General features: G+C 44.0%; 1 protein-coding gene across 1 annotated transcript; it reads left to right on the forward strand.

The window, feature by feature from the left end:
- The first annotated feature begins 332 nt into the window (after positions 1-332).
- LOC120062778 (phosphatidate cytidylyltransferase 2-like) lies at positions 333-18,425 on the forward strand. Its single transcript, XM_039012845.1, has 13 exons — positions 333-527; positions 5,700-5,836; positions 6,307-6,403; positions 7,024-7,121; positions 7,575-7,714; positions 10,437-10,495; positions 11,376-11,458; positions 11,990-12,077; positions 12,211-12,279; positions 12,378-12,530; positions 17,003-17,122; positions 17,300-17,403; positions 17,801-18,425. The coding sequence occupies exons 1-13, from the start codon at positions 465-467 to the stop codon at positions 17,922-17,924; spliced, it is 1,335 nt and encodes a 444-aa protein (XP_038868773.1). The 5' UTR covers positions 333-464; the 3' UTR covers positions 17,925-18,425.
- Positions 18,426-19,352: the final 927 nt, after the last annotated feature.

Consider the following 19,352-nt stretch of genomic DNA (forward strand, 5'->3'; position numbering starts at 1 on the left):
AAAAGTAAAATAATGTCCGAGTGGCATTCTCTAAAATACAGTAGAATATAATACAATATATACATATGAAATGAGTAAAGCAGTATGTAAACATTAAAGTGACCAGTGATTCCATGTCTATGGGCAGCAGGATGAGTAATCGGGTGCTCAATTGCTCTTCTTAAATTTGTATTTTAAACCTAAACGTAACCACACTGCTAACAGTATGCCTAAACCTAACCTTGGACTAAGACCAAACTGCACATTTTTGTTTTCATAAATTGTTACGATATAGACAATATCATTTGGACTTTGTGGCTGTAATATCTAGTGGAAACCCAGTGAGAGGGACGTGAATCATCTGGGGTTAACAAGAAAGCATAATTTATGTCGAACGAAACCGTCGTATCTTGTTGTTTAGCAAGCTAACGTTAGCTGGTAAACTGTAACAACCCTCTGTAGTAGCTGGGACACGAGTTGCAGAAATGACAGAGCTACGGCACCGCGGAACGACTGAAAACGACCAATATCAACAATCCGAAGACAAGGTAGCTAGCCTACGGTACTACGGAGTGGTTATGGACTGCCATTTGGAACAAACCCGTTAGCTAGCCAAGGCCCACTAGATGGGACATCATGCCACAAATTATGATTGTGACTAGAATAATGATAAGTATTATTTAGCTAGCTGTAATAGCGTACAAGGCAAGCTAGTTAGCCAGCCACGTCAAACGTTACAATTTAATTAGCGCGAACGTTAGTTTGCTTGCTAGCAAAACATAGCTAGCACGCTAACAAATTGTATGCTGATTTGTTGTTTACATTAGCTCTGGCATGAATGACACACATTTACAAGATACCATTAGTGGTTAACTAGCTATCTATATCTAACGTTTGTCTTTAGCTTGTCATTGAAAGTAACAAGAAGTATAGCTATTCCTCTCTTGCCTACTCCCCAGTCAACTGAACTGAAAATGGGCGTTGTGCATTTACTGTGTGGCCAGGGCAACTAACTTTAAGTAGATGTATCTATTCAATTAACTTAATCTATGTATTAGTCATAAACTCTGGCTAGTTTTCAAACGTATGAGTTGGATTTCAACTCATGAGGTAGGCTGAATTGAAATGGCCATGGCCAATCAACTCTGCAGGAAGGACAACCCACATACACATTTCAAGCCACATACAAATTCAGACGGATCACAATCACTGCCTCAATTTATAGCTAGTATGTATGATGCCAGTTGTGGGCTGTTTCGAATAAAAAGCCTGGTTACTTTACATTAAATTAAATTAAAATTAGGGATGGACAATATGGCCAAAATATCATGTCACAGTATTTTTCAAATTATGGTATTTTATGTTTTGGATAATAAAAGTTATATATTTGCTTTGAGTAGTGGGTGGCAACACATACATTCTAAGTTATTTTAACAGGTCTCTCTCCATTCTGATGGTTTTATAATGTTCAATTAAACTTCAACCCCAAATAATTTTCTGCATTTTGATCAATTTCTGCATTTCCTGCACTCATTTGAGATCATTTCCACTGCCACGTAGGGCTGCACAATATTGGCAAAAAATCGAGGCCTTATTTTTAACCAAATGTTAACTGCGATTTGACTTGCGATTTAGTTTAAACCGTTGTAATCATGGAAAAACGTATGATTATTCTAATTCTATAGTTAGAAGATAATAGTGGGCACTTTGAATACAGTGTTGTTTGATATGACAACGAATTAAAATTCCAGGGAGGAGTTATTGTGACAGGGTAGGAATCAAAGTCTTGGTTAGGGGACCCTATATTCTTTGGCCACATTAAATGTTTTCACTTAGCTACTTCATGTAGCTAACATATTCATGCGGGATGGCAGTGGTGTTTGAAATGGAGGGGAGGGACTACAGGGCTAAGCATGTCTCTTAAGGAGGCTAAAAATAGAGTTTGGCTTGGAAAAGTTGAATATTTTCAGAAGGAGTTGGGTAATTGGTTAAGGGAGAAGGATGGATTTGAATCAGTTGAAGCTAGCAATAACAAGGGAGAGGGTACACTATATATATATTTAGCCACCCGTTCAAATTCGTGGATTCGGCTATTTCCGCCACACCCGTTGCTGACAGGTGAATAAAATCAAGCACACAGCTATGCAATCTCCATAGACAAACATTGGCAGTAGAATGGCCTTCCTGAAGAGCTCAGTGACTTTCAACGTGGCGCCGTCATAGGATGCCACCTTTCCAACAAGTCAGTTCGACAAATTTCTGCCCTGCTAGAGCTGCCCCGGTCAATTGTAAGTGCTGTTATTGTGAAGTGGAAACGTCTAGGATCAACAACGGCTCAGCCTCGAAGTGGTAGGCCACACAAGCTTACAGAACGGGACCGCTAAGTGCTGTAGCACGTAAAAATAGTCTGTCCTCGGTTGCAACACTCACTACCGATTTCCAAACTGCAGCTGAAAGCAACGTCCGCTCAAGAACTGTTCGTCAGGAGCTTCATGAAATGGGTTTCCATGGCCGAGCAGTCGCACACAAGCCTAATATCACCATGCGCAATGCCAAGCTTTGGTTGGAGTGGTGTAAAGCTTGCTGCCATTGGAATCTGGAGCAGTGGAAACATGTTCTCAGGAGCGATTAATCACGCCTGACCGTCTGGCAGTCCGACGGACGAATCTGGGTTTGGTGGATGCCAGGAGAACGCTACTTGCACGACTGCATAGTGCCAACTGTAAAGTTTGGTGGATGAGGAATAATGGTCTGGGGTGTTTTTCATGATTCGGGCTAGGCCCCTTAGTTCCAGTGAAGGGAAATCTTAGTGCTACAGCATACAATGATGTTTTAGACGATCTCGTGCTTCCAACTTTGTGGCAACATTTTGGGGAAGGCCCTTTCCTTTTTCAGCATGACAATGTCCCCGTGCACAAAGCGAGGTTCATACAGAAATGCTTTGTCTATCGGTGTGGAAGAACTTGACTGGCCTGCACAGAGAGCCCTGACCTCAAACCCATCGAACACCTTTGGGATGAATTGGAATGCTGACTGCGAGCCAGGCCTAATCGCCCAACCTCACTAATGCTCTTGTGGCTGAATGGAAGCAAGTCCCCGCAGCAATGTTCCAACATCTAGTGGAAAGCCTTCCCAGAAGAGTGGAGGCTGTTATAGCAGCAAAGGGGGGATCAACTCTATATTAATGCCCATAATTTTGGAATGAGATGTTCGAGAAGAGTTAGGAGGGAGTGGAGGGAGAGTTTTTTTTAAAATTATTTTATTTTTTTTGAGAGGGGGGGCAGCTCTCGGAACTGTGGGCTGATCTTGGATGGTTGGTGGCCTGGCGGTTGGGAGCTTGGGCCGATAGGTCGCTGGTTGGGGACCCTGATTTGACTTTGTGGGAGATCTGTCGACATGCCCTTGGGCAGAGCGCTTGACCCTGGTTGCTCCTGTCGGTCCAGCTGCTCCTTTTGCTCCTGTGGAGCCAGCTAACTAGCGATTTGACGTTAGCGGCTAACACAACTTAGCCAGAACTTGCTAAGAAAAGACAAACAAACTAATAGTGTAATTATAGAACGCTAGTGTATTTATATTCAGAAGTGTAACCGGTGTGAAATGACTAGCTAGTTAGTGGGGTGCGCGCTAATAGCGTTTCAACCGGTGACATCACTGGCTCTGAGATATTGAAGTAGTTGTTTCCATTGCTCTACATGGGCTGTGGCTTTTGTGGAGCGATAGGTAACGATGCTTCGAGGGTGTCAATTGTTGTGTGCAGAGGGTCCCTGGTTCGAGCCCAGTGAGGGGTGAGGAGAGGGATGGAAGCAATACTGTTACAGAAGCAAAGTGAAAACCGCATCGTAGTCATCAACATTGTTTCATGTGCTGCGTTAACCATGAAGACTGAACGCAAGTGTCTCGTGGTGAGCAACAATAAATGCGGTCTTTGAGTGCCAGGGGTGGGGATAGGTCTGTGTGGAAAGCAGCATAGAGAGGGAGCGCGGAGAGAGATGACTCACTTAGCATTTTTTTTAGGTTACTCCGCTATCACATTTAACAAACCAAACATTCAAATACCATTATAAAAGGTAAAGTAAAAACACAAACCGGTCTGTGCAGCCTTACATTTTAAAGTCAAGTACCTTTTATGAGCTCTAATTAAAAGTGTTCAGCTGCTTTGTTGTGTTGCCTTTTCTCTCCTCATCCATCACACAGGCTCCACTGTGGGGCTTTACTAGTTTCAGGGTCCTTAAAAGACATGCTTTGTTCCCCCCTCCAAGTCCACTTTGACTTGCATTCCCGCCTCAGAATGTAGGCCTTGCGTCTTGGTTTTTGATCAGTGATTGTCAGGCTGGTGCCCCCCTTAGCGACGTTGGCAGAAAGCGGATGTTTCTGGTTGATGACTCCGCTCTGGCGTCTGTCTACTCCTGCTACGTTCGGTTAGGCAGGTTTCATCATGCAGCTGTGTTGTGCTGGTGGTATAGGGCCGTGGCGCTCTGTGGTTTGATTCTGTCAGACATCACTGTAGAAGGACCCTGCCTGCAGGTGCATCATCAGTTCTCCATGGAGAACTTAGTGTCTCTGTCTTGTGCCTACAAAATGTTTTTGAGTTGAAATCATATGAGCCAAAGTTGACTCGGTTTGCTCTCAGAAAGTTTGAAGAATGGGTATATCAGTCAAATTGTGACAGCCTAAGGACACTGGAAAATAGATCCAGCCTATTTATACCCAGAGGAAATGGCATGTTTGTTGGTCAGTGCCAAACGGAAACCTTGGGATGTCCCAACTCCTAACGTTAACCCCTACCCTAATCTTTTACATTTCAATGGGGTACGATTAGGGACGTCCCAAGGATCCCAGATAGCACTGACCATTGTTTGTTGTGTATAGTATGTATTAGAGGTCGACCGATTAATCGGAATGGCCGATTAATCGGGGCCGATTTCAAGTTTTCATAACAATCGGAAATCGGTATTTTTGGGCGCCGATTTGTCAATTATTATTATTTTTTTTATATAAAAAAATAAAAATAATTACACCTTTTATTTAACTAGGCAAGTCAGTTAAGAACACATTCTTATTTTCAATGACGGCTGCTCCTTGCCTCCCAGGGAACATGAAAGGGGTCTCTTCAGTACCAGGAGTGTGGAAGGAGGGGCTATTTTTATCCAGGGCATCCTGCCTGATAGGAAATGGGAACCAGCAAACCTGGGGGTTCCATCAGCTTGATAGCTAGGCCTACTGCTATATGTGTGTGTACGGTGTGTGTGTTGACAACCAAGACAGGCAGAGTGTAGGCTAACAGCTATCTGTTGTGTTAGTAGGAGGTTATGTGACACAACAGTGCAATTTTGGTAGCGCTAGGGGGGAGAGACCACGATGACATCACAGCAGTCTGCAATGTCAAATGACACATTTTGTTGCCATGGAAAAGCAGAGGGTCATCCACTTTCAGAGAGTATCAAGGGGGCAGACGCCATGAAATATGTTGATTACTCTGTCACTATCAGCCATATATTTATCAGACAGAATATCCTAACGCCAAAGCGGAAAAGCACTACAAGCTTGCTCTCACAATGTTGTTGTTCACTGACATAAAATAGACCCGGAAAGGAAGTGGGGGAGCATTCCTCATAGGAGGCTAGCTGTGTTTGTTTACATTGTATGACTCACTCTATATCTGTGTCTGTCTCTCTATCTCCCCCCCTCTGTCTCCCCTCTCTCTCTTTCTCTCTCTGTAGGGATCTGAGAATGAGGGGAAAGCAGAGGGGGTGTCTGAAAGTGAGACCAAGCCTGATACAGGGCTCCCGGAGGTGCCTGTCCCTGCTGATGACACCCCTGAGGTCCTCAACAAAGCCCTATCTGGACTGTCCTCACGGTAAACACTTCCAACATATATATATTTTTTTCATTGACTATTTTCTTATGGTAATCACACTCACAACCTCCGGTTTGGCCATTGTTTGGAACAAGGGAAATATCACCTATTCACAAAACGTAATATCTGCGTCCCATAAGTCTCTGGTCAAAAGTAGTGCCACTAGGCCTATAGGGAATAGAGTGCTATTTGGGACACAACCAACATCTAGATTTTTTTTATTTACTATCTTCGGTTTGCTCCTCCATCCTAACAACATCCTGTTATTTAGACATGGATTATTGAATGCTAATGAAATACCATCTGCTATGCTCAATATAACTATTGATCTGTGTAGGCCTATATTGACATTCTTCAGGAATGTATTGACCAGCACTTCATTTGTGCACACAGACAACTGATATGGATGCTTATTGTTCACCTTTTCATTACACACTGTATCTGGGGATTAACTGTGTGTGTGTTCTCAGATGGAAGAACTGGTGGGTGCGAGGGATCCTGACTCTGGCCATGATCTCCTTCTTCTTCATCATCATCTACCTGGGCCCCATGGTGCTCATGCTGATTGTGAGTGATCCTCATCCTCCTTTCCCTAAGCCTTCTGTCTGTCAGTCAGTTTGTTAGCCGATCCCAAATCGCTCCCTACCCGTCCCCCTTGGTCAGAACCCCTCTTTTGCCAGATCTGCAGACTCAGGATAGGTATACGCAGTCCAGTGATGGAACTTCCACCATATTGCGTACATACCTTACAGATCTGCAGAAACAAAAGGTTAGGACGAAAGAGAGGGTAAGGGATTGAATTGGGGCCGGCTGTCTGTCTGTCTGTGTCCTTAATGGATTTAGGCTCAGAGTGTAGCTCAGTGGAAATAACAGACTCTTCTCTGCTTTACTGCTCTGCTGGACTACCTGCTGGGAGGGAGAAAGCTTGCTGCAGGAAGTGAACAGAGAACACAACTCTTTATAGAGTCACAACACAAGAACATTGAACCAAAATGTCTGATTAAGTGAGATGGTATTGAGCAACAAGGAATCATACGATCCAGATACTGTTTTCAGGGTGATATCAAATGTGAAGTGTGGTAGGGGAATACCATGTAGTTGATACCAAAACCCAGACAGTCAATGGCAAACCTCAGTCATTTATTACAAACCTGTTCAAAGTAATAATGGAACATCTTTCTCTACAGGTGCTGTGTGTGCAGATCAAATGCTTCCAGGAGATCATCCACATTGGTTACAGTGTGTACCACTCCTACCACCTGCCCTGGTTCAGAACGTTGAGTTGGTGAGATGCGCGTGCGCACACACACAATTTTATGTCTGTGTTTAATGTTATACTGCAACTAACTGTTTGTTGACCCGAAATAATGAGTTGCACGTTTTATTTCATTGCAGACTTCCTGAGGTTTGTTGGTATGGTGATGTTTACCCAGTTTAAAGTGTTCATCTATATTATTTCTCAGCAGAGAGAAACTATATCATGTTACATGTAGTGGTGATGCTATTTGTAGTATGTTAGCTCTGGTGTAAAAGCTCTTTAGTTATTATAAAACATCATAACTTGTACATTTCTTCATAACTTGAACATTGCTTCTCCAAAAGTTCACCATTGCTCCAGGTTTTCCAGAAAAGGTTGCCTAGTGAATGTTCAGTCTGTTATAACAGTTCTGACCTCACCCCTTGCTCCCTTCCTCCTCCCTTCATCTTCCTCCTCTCCCTCCCCTCCTCTCCCTGTCAGGTACTTCCTGCTCTGTGTAAACTACTTCTTCTATGGAGAGACGGTGACAGACTACTTCTTTAATCTGGTGCAGAGGGAGGAGCCGCTGCGCATCCTCAGCAAATACCACCGCCTCATCTCCTTCGCTCTGTACCTCACAGGTGAGATGCAGGCTGTCTCCAAAGTTCTGACTAACTTCCTTTGTTCATGTCTTTTCCTTCATGATCACTGACCTGGCAAGGACAGATGGAAACCGATCTAGTGCTTTTCCCTATTGGTGATAAAGAAGCCATTTTAGAGTATCGAGAGTGAGACAGAGCCAGGGAGAGGGAGTGAGTTAGGGAGGGAGAAAGGGGAGTCCTCTTTTGAACGTTTAGTGTCGTTTTAGTTGGAGCTTCTTCATTTTTAATCAGTTTTTACCTGAAAAAGGGTTTGGTACAAGTTATTTTTTTTTAAATATAAAAGCTTCAGAAGGAAACTCCACTGTGCCACACCCTCCCACCCTCCAACCAGTGCAGCAGTGGCAGTTCATGGCAGCAGGATGTGGTGAAGGTAGCACTCGCTAAACGTCTGCTGTTTCTGTGTGACTGTATGATCATACCTCGACTTTGTGGCTCAAGGTGAAAGAGGAAAGTTAATACCCATCTATCCCTCCTTCGTTCATACCTCCCTTAGGGTACATTTCAAAACAGGGCCAGGTTGTTCACTGGAGAAGTGTTGGCAGGGAAAGGCTTGTAAGGTAATAGGGCCATCTCTTTTAAGGTAATAGGGCCATCTCTTTTAAGGTAATAGGGCCATCTCTTTTAAGGTAATAGGGCCGTGTCCCCTGTGACAGATAATGTAGAAGGAGCTGAGTTTCACAGAATCTATAAGTAGTTTGATAAAGACAAATCAGAACACTGTATGCTTTGTTCTAGCCTGGTTCCAGATCTGTTCATCAGGCCAAGTTTCAAGTTTTATTAGTCGTATGTGCGGGATGCACATATGGTATACACCGTCCAACGAAATGATCACTTGCAGGTTCCTTCTTGACAATGCAACAACAATAAGAAATAATGAAAGATAAGTAAACGAACATAAAGTAAATGACTCAGTAGAATAGAATAAACAGTTTAGCAGAAGTATAATACAGTGACTACAATGACCATAGAAGTTGGCAAGACAGCACAAACTGATCTGGTACCAGGCTAGCATTGTTGTGCTCTGATGAAGCATGTGTAACAAATTGATGTGGATTGGATGGATGTAGAAATATTCTGGTGTCTAAATTGTTCTAACTGAATTATTGGCCTGACTGCTTTATCTAATTTGTTAGATTCGATAAAAGCATCTTACTCACAAGGGCGTCTTCTTACTCTGATACAGCCTTGGGGATTGATATAATTCTTGGAAGTGTAAGAAATCAAGAGTTACATGCAGCGCATTAATGTGAATCTGTTTTTATCTGTTACTGACTTTAGCAGGCTTTTAACCTCGGAAACCAAAACCAAATCATAATTTATGTCACTAGAGATTGTGATTGAGTTTGATTGAACATGGCTAGGCTGATTACAAGGATGCAGTTGCTGGTCCTCAGTTTTAAAACAAAGAATGACAATAATAGCTTCTAAAAACAGTCTGACACAAAAATGCTTTGGGGTAAATCCATTTGAATTCAATCACTTTTTGACAGCATCCCTTTTGATTTAAACTAAACTTTTCATTCATGTTTGCCCATGGAAGAAGTGGTCAGAAAGTGACCGTTTGGACCTGAATGCCAAAACGTTCAGGAGATAGAAGGTGCTCAAAGTTCACCCATTTTGCACACCATACAATGAGACATCCATGTCTTCGTCACTGGAAAAGATAAATGGTTGAGTTTGACAACACTGTAAGCTTAAAAATGAATTTTATTATTTTTAATTTTATTTTATTATTTCTTGAAAGAAAAAATATATTTTTAATAATTGTTATTTTTAAACATTTAACGTAAATTATTTAAAAACGTATGACCTCATTGTTTTCATATTCTCATACAGTATGTTGTAGCTTAGACCCTATTTTGCATCGTCTGAGGTTTATGTTTTCCCCGCCATCGGTTGAGACACAACATGCTCTTGAAATTGTCATTTCAATTAAAGAAATATAATTCTTAGAATGGATCTTTACCTGTCGACCACTGCAATTTAGCTGGTACACCATTGAAATTTGAACTTTTAATTACTACCACAAAGATGACCGCCGGTCCACCCAATGTCAACTTAAATGGTCCTGTCTATTCTATTATTTATATTTCTATGATTTCAATAGGATTGACTGTATTATTTAATACAACCGATATTCCCATCCAAGTCAACATTATCTGATGTGTGGACCTCAACCCATCTTTGTGGTATCGTTTGAAAGTTAAAATGGGAATACATTTGAAATTTTATCAGCCAAAACATGACACCCACCCTGTATTCAAGAGCATGCTGTCTCAACTGATGGTGGGCACAACACTAAAACCTTAGATGATGTCAAATAAGGTTTAAGCTACAACATGTGAAAATGAAAAATATTAGATAATCAACAGTAAATGACATACTTTTTATTAAAATATTTTTTCCCAAGAAATGAGAAAATAGTTTGACAACCCTGTTTGTAAGATTTTAAATGATATCAATCTCAACCGTTTATCTTTTCCAGTGATGAAGACTATGCAAAATAGGTCAACTTTCAGCACCTTTTATCTCTGTAATGTTTTGGCATTCAGGTCCAAAACGTCACTTTCTGACCACTTGTACAATGGGAAGATATGTATGGAAGGTTTCGTTCAAATCAAAAGGGGTGCTGTGAAAAAGAGATTGAATTCAAATGGATTTACCCTGTTGACTTGTTTCCTCTGTTCTCTGTGTTGTGCAGGTTTCTGCATGTTCGTGCTGAGCCTGGTGAAGAAACACTATCGCCTGCAGTTCTATATGGTGTGTGTGTGTAGTGCGTGCATGCATGCATGCATGTGTTGCGTAGCATAGTGTGTGTGTACTGTATTATGAACCCTCTGGGCTGCTACTTCATTATTGAAGGGGCCTGGCCCAGAAACATGGAATCCCACCAGCAGTGATCTGGGTCCTCTCCAGGATATAGATGAGGCCCCTAGCCCTGTCTGCTGCCTTTGTCAGACAGACACAGACACACAGACAGACAGACAGACAGACAGACAGACAGACAGACAGACAGACAGACAGACAGACAGACAGACAGACAGACAGACAGACAGACAGACAGACAGACAGACAGACAGACAGACAGACAGAGTCAGTGAGTGAGTACTGACTGGGCTGAGGGCTCAGCACTCCTCACTGATATGTTTGTGTTGTTGCAAAGGAAACTTGGTCATCATTGCCCTGTTATCAGTAAGGATTGTTCTGTGCAAAATGTAATTTACAGCATTAATGCTAAATTATAAACAAAGAGTGCTGAGTAATTATAAACTGGGTGGTTCGAGCCCTGAATGCTAAAAGCCATGTTATATCAGACTGTATACCACGGGTATGGCAAGAAATGACTGTTCTATTTACATTGGTAACCAGTTTATAATAGCAATAAGGCACCTCGAGGGTTTGTGGTATATGGCCAATATTCCATGGCTACGGGCTGTATCCAGGCACTCCGCGTTGCGTTGTGCATAAGAACAGCCCTTAGTTGTGGTATATTGGCCATATACAACACCTCCTCGGGTCTTATTACTTAAATATACTGCAGTGTTCTGGCCATTTTGGGGTAGCTATGTTCCTTTATCACTTATTAAAAATGTTGGGACAATTAAGCTTTCTGAAAATGAATTTCCTTCCTTCCTGTCAGTTTGGCTGGACTCATGTAACTCTGCTGATCGTAGTGACTCAGTCCCACCTCATCATCCACAACCTGTTTGAGGGAATGATCTGGTAAGAAATGTCTCTCTGTCGCTCACTCACTCACTCAAATTCAATCAGAGGGCAAATTCAGTCAGACATTGGTTGTGACCTAAATGGCACTCTATTCCATATATAGTGCACTACTTTTTATCAGTGCCCTGTGGACCATGGTCAAAAGTAGTATACTATATAGGGAATAGGGTGTAATTTGGGACACACCCAGTGGATCTGTTCTGTCAGAGGTTAATGCATGGGAGTGTCTTCACTTAGCCCACTGTCTCCATGCTGTACAATGGGAGGACTTATTGCAGGTTGAAAAGTCTATCTGATGTAATTACGACCTGTCCTACAACCATGTGATGCAAATGACGAGTGCATTAGGGTGGTCTACATCTGAAGCTTATTCAGGAGTCAACAACATTTCAGAACGTTCAGATAGAAATGTACTGTGTTGACGAGACCGGCTCTGTCTCTTCAGAGTAAATACTCATGTCTGCTTTATACACCCCACTGAATACACCCCAGGTGTTGATACCAGTACCTCTCTCCTTCTCGGTCTAGGTTCATCGTGCCCATCTCCTGTGTGATCTGCAATGACATCATGGCCTACATGTTTGGCTTCTTCTTTGGACGTACTCCACTCATTAAGGTTAGCAAGACTGTTACACCACTACTGTATGTAGCATTTTCTGAAGTTTGGATCATTCATTTGATATTTGGTACAAAGGATACCATTGGTAACACCCTGTACTGTGTCAATGTCCTGATTGTGTACTCTACAGCTGTCTCCTAAGAAGACCTGGGAAGGCTTCATCGGCGGATTCTTTTCTACTGTTGTGTTTGGGATCCTGGTAAGACACGGCCATAGCTAACTGCAAAAGTTTCCATTCAAATTCCCCACAAGTCATATTATTTTATTCTCTGCTTCTGTCCCTCTCTCTCTCTCCAGTTGTCATATGTGATGGCAGGCTACAGCTTCTTTGTGTGTCCAGTGGAGTTCAACAGTGACCATAACAGTTTTGAGGTGGACTGTGTGCCCTCTGATCTGTTCCAGCTACAGGACTATGCCCTGCCGGCCACCCTCGAGTCCCTCACTGGATGGGTGAGTCGGATCTGTCCCCTCTGTTTGATTGTGCGACTGGCTGGTCTCTGTTTCTGATCTGTCTTTCTGGCTGGCTGGCTGGCTGGCTGGCGGGTCTGTTTCTGATTGATTGCTGGCAGTTCTCTGATTGATCGCTGGCAAGTTTCTGATCTGTCTTTCTGGCTAGATGGCGGGTCTGTTTCTGATTGCTGGCGGGTCTCTGATCTCTCTGGCTGGCTGGTGGGTCTCTGTCTCTGGCTGGCAGGTCTCTGTTTCTGAACGCTGGCTGGCAGGTTTCTGATCTTTGTCTGGCTGGCTGGTGGGTCTCTGTTTCTGATCTCTTGCTGTCTGGCGGGGCTCTGTTTCTGATCGCTGGCTGGCTGGCTGGTTGGTGGGTCTCTGTTTCTGGTCTTTGACAGTATTTTCCACTAGCGCCGGCTGTCGGTAATTTTCAGCCGAGTACTTTTTCCACTTAAATTAACTACGCAAATGTTCAATTCTCTAGTTATAAAAAATTCTGCCGGCCTACCTAAGTGGCGCAGCATCGCAGTGCTTGTATCACCCTGGTTGTGTCACATCCGGCCGTGACCGGGAGTCCAATAGGGCGTCGCACAATTGGCCCAGCGCTGTCCGGGTTAGGGGAGGGTTTGGCCGGGGGCCTTTACTTGGTTCATCGCGATATAGCGACTCCTTGTGGTGGGCCGGGTGCCTGCAGGCTGACTGCGGTCGTCAGTTGAACGGGGTTTCCTCTGACACATTGATGCGGCTGGCTTCCGGGTTAAGAGGCGCGGTTTGGCGGGTCATGTTTTGGAAGACGCATGACACGACCTTCGCCTCTCCCGAGCTCGTTGGGGAGTTGCAGAGATGAGACAAGATCGTAATTGGATATCATGAAATTGGGGGGGGAAATGCAAATATATATACAGTTGAAGTCGGAAGTTTACATACACCTTAGCCAAATACATTTAAACTCTGTTTTTCACAATTCCTCACATTTAATCCTAGTAAACATTCCCTGTCTTAGGTCAGTTAGGATCACCACTTTATTTTAAGAATGTGAAATGTCAGAATAATAGTAGAGAGAATGATTTATTTCACCTTTTGCTTCTTTCATCACATTCCCAGTGGGTCAGAAGTTTACATACACTCAATTAGTATTTGGTAGTATTGCCTTTAAATTGTTTAACTTGGGTCAAACGTTTCAGGTAGCCTTCCACAAGCTTCCCACAATAAGTTGAGTGAATTTTGGCCCATTCCTCCTGACAGGGCTGGTGTAACTGAGTCAGGTTTGTAGGCCTCCTTGCTCGCACACGCTTTTTCAGTTCTCTCCACAAATTTGCTATGGGATTGAGGTCAGGGTGTTGTGATGGCCACTCAAATACCTTGACTTTAATGTCCTTAAGCCATTTTACCACAACTTTGGAAGTATGCTTGGGGTCATTGTCCATTTGGAAGACCCATTTGTGACCAAGCTTTAACTTCCTGACTGATGTCTTGAGATGTTGCCTCAATATATCCACATGATTTTCCTTCCTCATGAGGCCATCTATTTTGTGAAGTGCACCAGCCCCTCCTGCAGCAAAGCACCCCCACAACATGATGCTGCCACCCCCGTGCTTCACGGTTGGGATGGTGTTCTTCGGCGTGCAAGCCTCCCCCTTTTTCCTCCGAACAGAACAATGGTCATTATGGCTAAACAGTTCTATTTTTGTTTCATCAGACCAGAGGACATTTCTCCAATTATGGTGGTTTTGGAGCAGTGGCTTCTTCCTTGCTGAGCGGCCTTTCAGGTTATGTCGATATAGGACTTGTTTTACTGTGGATATAGATACTTTTATACCTGTTTCCTCCAGCATCTTCACAAGGTCCTTTGCTGTTGTTCTGGGATTGATTTGCACCTTTCACATGAAAGTACATTCATCTCTAGGAGACAGAAGGTGTCTCCTTCCTGAGCGGTATGACGGCTGCGTGGTCCTATGTTGTTTATACTTGCGTACTATTGTTTGAACAGATGAACGTCGTACCTTCAGGCGTTTGGAAATTGCTCCCAAGGATGAACCAGACTTGTGGAGGTCTACAATTTTTCTTCTGAGGTCTTGGCTAATTTCTTTTGATTTTCCCATGATATCGAGCAAAGAGGCACTGAGTTTGAAGGTAGGCCTTGAAATACATCCACAGGTACACCTCCAATTGACTCAAATTATGTCAATTAGCCTATCAGAAGCTTCTAAAGCCATGACATAATTTTCTGGAATTTTCCAAGCTGTTTAAAGGCACAGTCAACTTAGTGTATGTAAACTTCTGTCCCACTGGAATTGAGATACAGTGAATTATAATTGACATAATCTGTCTGTAAACAATTGTTGGAAAAATTACTTGTGTCATGCACACAGTAGATGTCCTAATCGATTTGCCAAAACTATAGTTTGTTAACAAGAAATTTGTGGAGTGGTTGAAAAACAAGTTTTTTAATGACTCCAACCTAAGTGTATGTAATCTTCTGACTTGAACTGTATATGAATGTATGGAGCATTAGTGAGGTCGGGCACTGATGTTGGGCGAATAGGCCTGGCTCGCAGTCGGTGTTCCAATTCATCACAAAGGTGTTCAATGTGGTTGAGGTCAGGGCTCTGTGCAGGCCAGTCAAGTTCTTCCACACCGATCTCGACAATTCATTTCTGTATGGACCTCGCTTTCTTCACGGGGGCATTGTCATGCTGAAACAAGAAAGAGCCTTCCCCAAACTGTTGCCATAAATTTGAAAGCACAGAATCGTCTAGAATGTAATTGTGTGCTGTAGCATTGAGATTTCCCCTCACTGGAACTAAGGGGCCTAGCCCGAACCATGAAAAACAGCCCCCAGAAGCGTGATTCATCACTCCAGAGAACGTGTTTCCAGAGTCCAATGGTGGCGAGCTTTACACCACTCCAGCCGACGCTTGGCATTGCACATGGTGATCTTAGGATTGTGTGTAGCTGCTCGGCCATGTAAACCTATTTCATGAAGCTCCCATTCTTGTGCTGACGTTGCTTCCAGAGGCAGTTTGGAACTTGGTAGTGAGTGTTGCAACCGAGGATGGACTATTTTTATGCGCTACGCGCTTCAGCACTCGGTGGTTCCACTCTGTGAGCTTGTTTGGCCTACCACTTCGCGGCTGTTGCTCCTAGACGTTTCCACTTCACAATAACAGCACTTACAGTTAACCGCGGCAGCTCTAGCAGGGCAGAAATTTGACGAACTGATTTACTGGAAAGGTAGCCAAATCCACTAATTTGAAGGCGTGTCCACAAACTTTTGTATATATAGTGTATTTCATCCGAGTGGAGAAGTGCAACTAAAGCACAAAATTATTTGTTTTACGTTCATGATTTTGAGCAAACCCTGACTGAAGCCTAGCCTAGCTGATTGCTGGCTGGTCTCTGATCTCTGGCTGGCTGGCTGGCTGGCTGGTCTCTGTTTCTGAACTCTGGCTGGCTGGTCTCTGTTTCTGATCTCTGGCTGGCTGGTCTCTGTTTCTGATCTCTGGCTGGCTGGTCTCTCTTTCTGACCTCTGACTGGCTGGTCTCTGTTTCTGACCTCTGGCTGGCTGGCTGGTCTCTGTTTCTGACCTCGGGCTGGCTGGTCTCTGTTTCTGATCTCTGGCTGGCTGGTCTCTTTTTCTGACCTCTGGCTGGCTGGTCTCTGTTTCTGATCTCGGGCTGGCTGGCTGGTCTCTGTTTCTGACCTCTGGCTGGCTGGCTGGCTGGCTGGCTGGTCCCTATTTCTGACCTCTGGCTGGCTGGCTGGTCTCTGTTTCTGACCTCGGGCTGGCTGGCTGGTCTCTGTTTCTGACCTCTGGCTGGCTGGCTGGTCTCTGTTTCTGACCTCGGGCTGGCTGGCTGGTCTCTGTTTCTGACCTCGGGCTGGCTGGCTGGTCTTTGTTTCTGACCTCGGGCTGGCTGGCTGGTCTCTGTTTCTGACCTCTGGCTGGCTGGCTGGTCTCTGTTTCTGACCTCTGGCTGGCTGGCTGGTCTCTGTTTCTGACCTCGGGCTGGCTGGCTGGTCTCTGTTTCTGATCTCTGGCTGGCTGGCTGGTCTCTGTTTCTTACCTCGGGCTGGCAGGCTGGTCTCTGTTTCTGATCTCTGGCTGGCTGGCTGGTCTCTGTTTCTGATCTCTGGCTGGCTGGCTGGTCTCTGTTTCTGATCTCTGGCTGGCTGGCTGGTCTCTGTTTCTGACCTCGGGCTGGCTGGCTGGTCTCTGTTTCTGACCTCTGGCTGGCTGGCTGGTCTCTGTTTCTGATCTCTGGCCGGCTGGCTGGTCTCTGTTTCTGACCTCTGGCTGGTCTATGTCTGGAAGTCTGTTTTGATATCCTAAATCCTTTTGTCATTGTTTCTCCTCTTTGTTAAGAAACTTTTTGACCGTATGTGAGACTGTAGTCATCCTCTCTCGCTCCCTTTTCCCCTTCTCTCTCTCTCTCTCTCTCTCTCTCTCTCTCTCTCTCTCTCTCTCCAGCCCACAGTGCGCCTCTACCCATTCCAGATTCACAGCATCTCCCTGTCTGCCTTTGCCTCCCTCATGGGACCCTTCGGAGGCTTCTTTGCCAGCGGCTTCAAAAGGGCCTTTAAGATCAAGGTGGGTATGAGGAGAAGAGACCCCTGTTATCGCTGGACCTGGTGGACTCACTAGAATTGAGTGGCCTCTCAGTTGACAGTGCTCATGATCAATGTTCCCTCAAAGCTGCGCGGCAGGGAACATAAATATCAGCCCACGGAGAGAAGCACAAGATTTATATTTTTGTTGTTGTTCCAGGACTTTGCCAACACCATCCCCGGTCACGGTGGCATCATGGACCGCTTCGACTGCCAGTACCTCATGGCCACGTTCGTCAATGTCTACATCGCCAGCTTCATCAGGTAACCCCGTTGTTTATAAAGAGAGTAGTCAGTGGTGCATAGAGAGAGAGGAGCCACAGTCTTAACTGCTTTTGGCTGACAGTGTGTTGATTGATGAAAATAATGCATTACTAAAGAGGAAGTGATTCTCGAGAAGGCTGTTACTGTATGTGATTCGTTTAACTTTTTAAATGTTATTCTAGTCATTTAGCAGACAATCTTATCCAGAGCGACTCAGTTAGTAATCTTCTCTCTCCCATGGGCTTAAACGGCAGCAATGTTCCATCTATTGCATAAAGACATGAGGTACAGCCTCCAGCAAATTGACTAACCAGACATTTTGTGGAGGTGTATTTGTGCTGTCAAAATGTCACCCTGTATGTATATCTGTAATCCATTGTGTAATCTCTCTCTCCAGGGGCCCTAACCCTGCCAAGGTGGTTCAGCAGCTTTTAGCCCTGCGCTTGGACCAGCAGCTCAACATCTTCAACTCCTTAAAGAGCCACCTGATAGAGGGGGGTCTGCTGGAGGATGTAGCCTAGGGCCACCACGGCCAGCCCCAGGTCACCCTACTGGGGACACAGAGAGGAGGGCAGCCCCTGGCACCAGAAAGCCCTGGAGGTGTGGGAGAAGAAGTGTGGTGCTCGTATGAGCAAGAACACATCTGAGAAAGTAACTAAATTCTTTGGGTTATTCCATTTTCTGTGTGACTGAGAGGGAGGGAGTGTATATAGTATGAAAGAATGTGTGTCCTAAACTGTTTTCCTTTGTCAGTGTTTCAGGTTGTATTTGTGAGTAAATTTATGTCAGCCATAGTATCTACAACACAGTGATGCCACTTGATCTGTGTACCACAATGAGGTCAGGTGTACATGTGTGTGAATATTTTATGGTACATATATTTTATTTGTGTTTTAATGCACTGCTCAACATAGTCACACTGTATCGTCCTCATCTGCCAACATTTTATTTGCTTCATTCATCGTAATAATTGTTTGTATTTATAATTTTTTATTTTACCTTTTATTTAACCAGGCAAGTCAGTTAAGAACAAATTCTTATTTTCAATGACGGCCTAGGAACAGTGGGTTAACTGCGTTGTTCCAGAGCAGAACGACCGATTTTTACCTTGTCAGCTCGGGGATTCGATCTTGCAACCTTTTGGTTACTAGTCCAATGCTCTAAACACTAGGCTACCCTGCCGCCCCACCTATTACATAATATGTGTGGTTGAGTTTTTACATGGAAATCTTCCGTTGTATCCCTGTTTTGTATAGTCAATGTGAATTTTACCCGGTAGAGGTTCACTCTGCTATTGGCACGTCATGCTGCATACCGGTGTGTTTCTGTCTCCGTTACCATGGAGTGCGTCCCAAATGGTACCCTATTTCCTACATAGTGCACTACTTCTGACCATAGCCCTATGTGCCCAAGGCATCATCAACAAGATTCAGCCGCGGCTGGTCAGGGGGCCGGAAGATAATTACAAATCATTTGTAGACTGCAAATTGACCGCAAGAAGCCCAAGCAGATATAATATTTGACTAAAACATAATCATTTAAAACCTTGCTTACATTTGTATAAGATCACATATATTTCCAAAACTAAAATCACTGATTTGCTGGTGTTTTTAGTCTTATGCCCCCCAAAAATGTTGCCCATGGGACAAATGCGGCTAGCGAGCCGCCAGTTGGGGAACCCTGATATAGGGAACAGGGTGCCATTGTAGACACTCATGCTTCACCTGTAGCTTCATTCACACCGTTCTAGGAAGTGGACTGTCTAAATTGGGAGCAAAACACCACTATGGATTATTGACTATCATTATTGTTACAAAATGGAGGTTAAGGGTAAAACATTCCCTAGGAGCAATAGAATACATGTTTGAAAGTGTAAAATGACAAAAGGAATAGTATAGGAATGTATTTTACAATATATTTCATTGCCATTTAATATTCTACTACACAAC

The sequence above is a fragment of the Salvelinus namaycush genome, chromosome 18 (genome assembly GCF_016432855.1).
Source record: "Salvelinus namaycush isolate Seneca chromosome 18, SaNama_1.0, whole genome shotgun sequence".
NCBI classification, from domain to species: Eukaryota; Metazoa; Chordata; class Actinopteri; order Salmoniformes; family Salmonidae; genus Salvelinus; species Salvelinus namaycush.

Bases quoted from the DNA above. Each gene is read 5' to 3' on its own strand.
- LOC120062778 (XM_039012845.1), top strand. From the start codon at position 465: ATGACAGAGCTACGGCACCGCGGAACGACTGAAAACGACCAATATCAA. The intron at 7,122-7,574 runs GTGAGATGCGCG...TCTCCCTGTCAG, and splicing joins TGGTTCAGAACGTTGAGTTG to GTACTTCCTGCTCTGTGTAA. The intron at 12,531-17,002 runs GTGAGTCGGATC...CTCTCTCTCCAG, and splicing joins TCGAGTCCCTCACTGGATGG to CCCACAGTGCGCCTCTACCC.